At 35.8% G+C, this 7,849-nt stretch overlaps 1 protein-coding gene across 2 annotated transcripts; it reads left to right on the plus strand.

Annotated features, from left to right (window-relative positions):
* The first annotated feature begins 485 nt into the window (after window positions 1-485).
* On the plus strand, window positions 486-2,825 carry LOC145636062 (elongation factor 1-delta). Of its 2 annotated transcripts, none has more exons than XM_081687504.1 (7): window positions 486-639; window positions 1,344-1,433; window positions 1,560-1,676; window positions 1,787-1,874; window positions 2,021-2,144; window positions 2,270-2,383; window positions 2,493-2,825. In XM_081687504.1, the coding sequence occupies exons 2-7, from the start codon at window positions 1,348-1,350 to the stop codon at window positions 2,654-2,656; spliced, it is 693 nt and encodes a 230-aa protein (XP_081543630.1). In that variant the 5' UTR covers window positions 486-639; window positions 1,344-1,347; the 3' UTR covers window positions 2,657-2,825. The 2 variants fall into 2 exon arrangements, with proteins under 2 accessions (XP_081543630.1, XP_081543631.1); XM_081687505.1 differs by having other exon boundaries at window positions 532-639; window positions 1,323-1,433.
* The last annotated feature ends 5,024 nt before the right edge of the window (window positions 2,826-7,849 follow it).

The following is a 7,849-nucleotide window of genomic DNA, read 5'->3' on the forward strand; positions in this document are numbered from 1 at the left end:
TATATTCCATTTTAACTTAGTTTTGATTTTCTATTTTATACATATTAAATTCTAATTGATTATTTTAGATGATTGATGACATGATTTTAAGTAATATTCCACCTATGAATTATGCAATTATGGCTAGTACTTACAAAAAAAATCAAAAAATTTAAATAAGGCAAAACTAATTATGAATAGCTTTTGTACTTTAATGTTAGATTCCAAATATTATTATTTTCTTATTTTATGTGATTGATTTCATATGAGATTATTATATTGAAACGGAGGAAATAATAAAAATAAATGGTAATATAAGGTTGACGTGTTTAAAAATAATCAAAAGGTTAACGTAATAAAACTATAAAAGTGAACGGTAAAAAAGGTTGATTTAATAATTACAATTTTTTTTCCCCCCAACTTTAATGGGAGATTTGGAGCTATTTACCAAAAAAAAAAAAAAAAAAAAAAAAAAAAAAAAAAAAAAAAAAAAAACTCACTTTAGTTGGAGGCTTGGAGTTTAACCTAGTCAGTCGTCTATATATTTGGAGCAGCCGCATTGCAATACACTGAGAAAATACAGAACTTCACTGTCTTCTTGAATCTAAAATCTCTCAATTCTCCGTTCAACCGGCTTGTCAGTTTTCTTCCCTCATTAAGGTAAGATGTTTTATTAAATCATCGATTATCAATCTAACTTTAATCGTTAATTTAATTCAATTTAGGGTGAAAAAATTTGAATTGAGTCAAATTAAGATATTCATATTTGTCAAGTGAGAAGATTAGAATTTGATAATTGATTGGATAATTTATTTTAACTTGGTTTCTTGTGTATAATTATTTGATCTACGGAGTAAATTACTGTGGTTTTAGCAGTTTATGAATTAATTGATTAATTCGTGTGTTTTACAACAAAATCTGATTAATTCTGATTAAAAATCCGAACTTTCTGGTTCTAGATAAATGGTAGTAACATTCTTCGATTTGAATTTGATAATTGATTGGATAGTTTATTTGAAATTTTTTGATTTCTAATATATAATTATTTGTTGTACGGAGTAAATTACTGGGGTTTTAGCGGGTGATGAAATAATTGATTATTTCGTGTGTTTTACAACAAATTCTGATTAATGATCCGAACTTTCTGGTTCTAGATCAATAGCAGTTACATTCTACGATTTCAATTTTATAATTGATTGGGTAGTTTGAAATTTAGGTTTCTGATTTATAATTAATGTTGTACGGATTAAATTACTGGGGTTTATCAAATAATTGATTAATTGAATTGCGGTTTATCAAATAATTGATTAATTCTTGTGTTTTACAACAAATTCTGATTAAAGATCCGAACTTTATGGTTCTAGATCAATGGCAGTTACATTCTACGATTTGAGCTCTGATGCTGGTTTGAAAAAGCTCGATGAGTACCTCCTCAGTAGGAGTTACATTACAGGGTTAGTCATAATTATTGAATTGCGTAATTTCATAGTAGAATATTGTTGTTTGAGATAATTTTAATCTTGATAACATATTGTTGTTTGAGACAATTTTAATCTTTATTATTGTGTTTAATATGCCAGTTACCAAGCCTCCAAGGATGATCTCACCGTGTATTCGGCTGTCCCGAAAAAATCTTTGGATTCATATGTGAATGTATCTAGGTGGTACAAACACATTGATGCGCTTTTGAGGATCTCGTAAGATTTACTTGCTTTGATCCTCGATTTCATGTTTGATTTGATTGAGTTGGATTAGGATAATTTGATTTTTTATAAGATTGATTGAATATTTTGTTGTTTTTTTATAGTGGCGTGTCCGGTGAGGGATCAGGTGTTACAGTTGAGGGAAATGCTCCTGCCTCTGATGTCGCTACGCCTCCTGCTGCCGACACTAAGGTGGTATCACATTCTTTTTATGTTATTGGATTCTCATGGTATTTTTGTGAAAGTTTCCAATTATGTCTGATTTGATAGTTTTTTTTTTTTTTTTTTGAGGTCCTGATTTGATGGTTCCTAATCATATAATAATTGGAATATGTCAGGCATCAGCTGCTGATGATGAAGATGACGATGATGTTGATCTCTTCGGTGAAGAGACCGAAGAGGAGAAGGCCGCTGCTGAAGAACGAGCAGCTGCTGCTAAGAAGTCTGCTAAAAAGAAAGAATGTGAGTAACTTGTGTTGTCTTGAATGGTTGAAATTGTACATATACTTGTGGATTAATGGCTGTGAATGCTCATCCTTTTTTCTTGGCGTTTATATAATATTGTTTTTCTGATTTTGATGAAACAGCTGGCAAGTCATCAGTTTTGTTGGATGTGAAGCCATGGGATGATGAAACTGACATGGTGAAGCTCGAGGAAGCTGTCAGGAGTGTTCATCAGGAGGGTTTGCTATGGGGAGCATGTATGTACCATACCTTGTGTTACAACTACTAAAACTCTTTACATTTTGTTTCGATTTATTTTCATTTTAGCTAAACCGTTTGACTCCGGGTTTATCTTTTGCTTGACAGCCAAACTTGTCCCTGTTGGATATGGTATCAAGAAAATGACCATCATGATGACAATTGTGGATGACTTGGTCTCTGTTGATGATCTTATCGAGGACCATTTGACAGCCGAGCCAATCAACGAGTATGTTCAGAGTTGTGATATTGTTGCCTTCAACAAGATTTGAGAGGGATTATGATGTTCTGCATCTCCAATCAAAATTTTATCTATTAATTTTGTTACTGTTTTGTTTGGGATCTAATTAAGTTCTCAGAGAAAGTGGCTTTGCATCCATGTCGAGCTGTTTGCTTCAAGACTTGTAAGAATTAGTATGATACTATATTTTTTGTTGCCTATTTTTTCTGCTTGTGTTGTATTGTTTTGGTGCAAAGTTGCATGCTAATTCGTCCATTTAACACCAATTCAACACGATAGGATGAAAGCAAGGTTGAACTTCTATGGCTTTTCACAAGTTTGAGTAAACTCTTAAAATAAGCAAGTTTCAAACCCCAAATGAATAAGTTAAATTTAGCAGTGGTATCGTGCATGGGTGTTGTTAGTCTTATTGTCCCTGCACACGATTTAATCCATTAAGCACGTAAGTTTAGGGTTCTTGTGGCATTGTAGTTATTTTTTTGGTTTTTTGTTTTTTATAATCAATATGATGTATATCATATAATAAAATAAAAATTAGTCAAACTTATTAGAATTTTGTTAATATTGCTAATTTAATTGAAAAGTGAAAACACTAAATGATGGATTTGCCAAGTGGGCCCAAGTCCATATTAAATGTTGGATTTGGCACAGTCACTTGTTTGGGAAACTAAAAAGTATGAATTTGGATTTTGGCCTAAAGAGAACTGAAAATTAGGAAGAACAGGTCCTATATAGGTTTATGTTTAAAAATTGTGGTTGAGCTTTGAGTTTTCTTACCATTGATGCAACATTAAAGATTTGAAAGGGTACTTTAAATTCTAACTAAATTGATAGATAAATGAAGTCGTTAATTACAACATTTTGTTTTACTAGAAAAATGTCAGCACATATGAAAAATGGAAAATTGAAGAAATTAGGATAACTTGAGATTTCTCGCTTTGTTTTCTTTTTCAAGACCAAATTTCGGGTATTGTTGTGATTTCACTTGTGACATTGGTTGTGCTCTCTTGATAGATGGCCCTGACACCTGTTAAATAACGAATATCTCGTTGCCGGAATATTCGCTTCGACAGTCAAGTTAGTAACCGGAAAACGGAAAGGCTAGAGAGAGAAAGTAAAGAGAAGTTGGAACTGTTTTAATGCTTTATTGAATGTTATGTCAAAATCCACCTCTCCCATCATAAATGATTGAGGTACTTATAGGGGGTTGGGAATTGTGCCCTTTTAGAGTTGTTACTCTAGAATGACGTGCTTTAATTGGCGGCGCGATCAGGTATGGACACTTGTCCAGATAAGGGTGCCGTTTTGCGGCTTTCTCAGGATTTGGGCCTCTTGATGTAAGGAGACCCTTTTCTCTCTTTTTGAGGTGTTCTTTGTAGGGCTTGCATATGTGTCGCCCTTTGATTGGGTCACATGTCGCCCTTTGATTGAGTCACGTGTCACTATGAGATTGGTCCACGTTTTAGGGTAATTTTTACCCTAAACATTTGCCCCTCAGAGGGGATGACTCGTACTCTATGGCCCGCCTTCTCTGATTTTCTACTCGTTTTGATATGTTCTTTCCTAATATGATTGTTAGTATCATGTTAGGGCTAAAGCTTTGATTTTTATTGTTTAGTGACATGCTAAGGTTTGTTATTAATCTTGTTAGTATCATGCCTTGGATCTTGCTATTATTATGCTTTAACATGATTATCTTAATTATTATGGTTGTTATTTCAATCATGATTATTATAATTTGTGATTGTTATTATGTTGCTTGATTTATATTTATTGTTATTGCTTGATCACGCTTTTTATGCATGTTTAAAGAGAATTGGTACTTGTAATCACGATTAATAAGATAATTAATAATCTTGTTTAGGGCTAATTTGATTATAATTTAAGTTATCGCCAATAATAGGTTTGCTTGTGCATTAATATTCAACCAACATAGATAAACAGGTTTAGGGTTAATCATATTGATTGCATGTTAGTCAGAAAGCGCACATGAATACGATCAGAATAAAGTAGAGGCCTATTATTAGGGGAGGTTCAATCTCTTTTAGGTTGGATTTGTACCTTCATCCCCAAACTACCAGTCATGGTTCAAGACCTATTGGAGTTAACGATCTCTTGCATCGTTAAGGGGTGTAACTTTCACCTCGTGAACGGTTTACAAGTTCCTAAAACTTGTTGGCGACTCTTTTGCTCTATCTTCTTTCCCTTTTGACGCCACCATACTTTAGTGTATGATCACAGTGGGGTTCAAGTTAGGGATAACGCTTGAAATATTCCCTAAAGTTTTTGGCGACTCCACTGGGGAGGATTTCTATTTTAATTCCTGAAATTTATTTCGGCAATGATTTAGAATGAGTGGATGAGACTCGAAAAGTTCTAAGTATTTCATGTGCGTAATTTTGATTAACATTATTGTCATATGCATAAAAAAGATCTCATTGGAAAGACCATCCGTAATGATTTAAAACATAGGACTTTTACACGTAGGAAATTTGAGGAATATCTTTCACAACTAAGATCGAAATAACACTGCGCAAAACTGGAAATTTTATCGAGCATAGAAAGCTGCTTAGGCATGTAGGAATTAGCGTCAGCGAATAGAAATTAGCGCCAATATTTTGACTTTAGCGCCAGACGACAGCTCTGTCGCTAGGCGCTAAAGCCAAAAGCTGGCGCCAACCTCTGTTTGCTGGCGCCAAATTCTTCCAATACCGAGCCAGAAATATGCGTTCTAATTTCGACCAGTTTTTAGCATTGTTTGCTCGATCCTACTTCTTGATTGAGTTTTTCTCACTATTCTGAAACCCATATGTGTTCTACATATGGACATAACCCTCTGGGAATTCATGCTCCATCTACCTGATTGAACGCTATGAGCAACAAAGGGTACATCCGAGAACGTTGAATTCACCAAACCATGGAAGCGAACTTTTCTAAATTCGCGGTGTCCCATCCACTCGCGCCAACCCTTCACGGTTAGGCTTCCGCGTGGTGCATCTGGACAATTAACCATGGACCCTCTATTGACTAACCCATATCCCGAACTTTAAAGAACTAGAGGCATGGTTAGGTTGCAAACTCATTGCATCATATCGTGCCTACTTGACTAATTGTGCATTATTTGTTGTGCATATGATATGTGTTTTTCTTAACCGTTTGTTTGACTTGTGTTAAGATTAAATAAATTAATGACTAAAAGAACTTTGCCTAATTAATTAATTAATTAATTAATTAATTAATTTGAGTAAATAAAGTCTAATATTTTAACCAGAGCTGACTTAGTACGACTTTAGGTATGCCCCTGTTGATCAATAATACCGAAAACAGTTTCAGATCGGCGCTCCAGCAATGGCGCCAAAGTTCGAACTGTAGCGCCACTCTGTGGAGTGTGGTGCCTGGCGACAACTCTATCGTCTGGCGCAACACTGCAAAGAGAGGCGTCAGTCCTGTCGTTTTGACGACAGTTCGGTTTATTGCTCGAGTCATCACTTTGTGTCTAATTAACCAGTTTGCTAAGTAATTCGGTTAAATTTTAATGTTAATAATACCTTGTTAAATCATTAATTGAGTCTAGGCACCAAGTCCCATGGTCTTACACAAAAGTCCAAGCATGTCACTTACACTCAACGCACACACCAATACACATACTTTGACCATGTCTAAGAAAATCTTGTATGCGCGTTTTTTCGTCATTTTTTTAGGGGGGTAAGTCGGATATTAATCCTCCAATTTAAATACCATACTTGGTTCCTAAAAATATATACCTTATTTTTGCCAAAAATATGCACCTATTTTTTATTTTTCCTCTTTAAAACCGTAAAGTCAAGGTCGATTTGAGTCAAGTAATTAAAACAAAAACGGTTTAAATTACAGCGCGTGGGCAAGAAAGGAAGGGCGGTTTATCAAAGACAATCTTTTTGTACAAGTCCAAATTTTCGATAAACCCAACGCTCGTAAGAGGAAAGCTAGGACAGCAATGGCAACACAAGAAGAAGTCAATGAGCTCAGGAACCAACTGGTTACCGTGACTGAGGCACTAAAGATCCTAACCCTTAAGATCGATGATCCCGTGAAACAACAACAGATGGACCTCATGCAAGAGAGTCTGAGCAAGCTATCAAGCGACTACAAGTTTCAAGGGATTAGCTCACAAGGGGTCTTGGTGGACAAGGATCTTCTTCCACAGAAGTTCAACGCCAACGACATCTCGAAATTCAAAGCAACGGATAACCCTTATTTTCATTTAAGAGCCTTCTAAACAATAATGAGTATTAAGGGTATCGACAAGAAGGTGTTCCCCTCCCTGTTTTCACTATCTCTCGAAGCCGTTTGCCAGCAATGGTTCTTTTTTCCCGACAAAGAAAAAACCTCCACCCGGGAGTCCATAGCAAACGCTTTCGTTGATAGATACAAATGCAATATTCAAGTTGAGAATGACCATAGGGAACTTGAAATCCTCAAGTAAAAGGAGAAGAAGGCTTCACCTCCTTCTTTAACAAATGGAGAGAAACCTCAGCTAAGATGATTGAGGTGCCCAGTGAAAAAGAGTCCGTAAGGTTTTCATAAAAAACCTTCAAGAAAAATACTCCAAGCATCTCAAATATCAGAATAACCTCCATACCTTCAAGACCGTCTACGACATTGGAATCAATATTGAAGACGACCTGGCTAAGTTGAAAGCTGCCAACAATAACTCCAACAGTGGCTGGAAAGGCAAGAAGAATGACAATCCTTCTTCCAAAACCACCCAAACAATGTTAGCACTTTTAACCTAGGTGAAGTCCTTGCTATGAATAATCAAGGACAAAAGAAACCATTTAGGAGGAACTTTACTCCTAGTGGCATGAGTTATGACACCGCATTTGACCGATTAAATGCAAAAGGTCTTATAACTCCTATTGGACCATTTGGGGACCCACCAGTCGAGAAGAGGACGGCTAACTGGAACCCCAATACACATTGCAAGTATCACCAAGGTAGGGGCCATCTTACTGAGAACTGTTGAAAGCTTAAAGAAGCTATCCAAGACTTAATCGACAACAACAAGCTACCATTGCCCCCTGCTAGTAAGAAGCCAAGTATTGATAATGCGCCTCTCGCTCATTCCTTGGCCATCTCTGATGAGGAAGACGACGTTGATCCTTCATCTCTCATCAAACCTGTTAAAGAAATCCATGCCATCGAAGAAGAGGAGGAGATCTTTTTCGATGCCATGGATAGCCTT

This window comes from Chenopodium album, chromosome 6, assembly GCF_948465745.1.
Source record: "Chenopodium album chromosome 6, dcCheAlbu1.1, whole genome shotgun sequence".
Lineage (NCBI taxonomy): Eukaryota > Viridiplantae > Streptophyta > Magnoliopsida > Caryophyllales > Amaranthaceae > Chenopodium > Chenopodium album.

Bases quoted from the DNA above. Each gene is read 5' to 3' on its own strand.
- LOC145636062 (XM_081687504.1), top strand. From the start codon at position 1,348: ATGGCAGTTACATTCTACGATTTGAGCTCTGATGCTGGTTTGAAAAAG. The intron at 1,434-1,559 runs GTTAGTCATAAT...TTAATATGCCAG, and splicing joins AGTAGGAGTTACATTACAGG to TTACCAAGCCTCCAAGGATG. The intron at 2,145-2,269 runs GTGAGTAACTTG...TTGATGAAACAG, and splicing joins GTCTGCTAAAAAGAAAGAAT to CTGGCAAGTCATCAGTTTTG.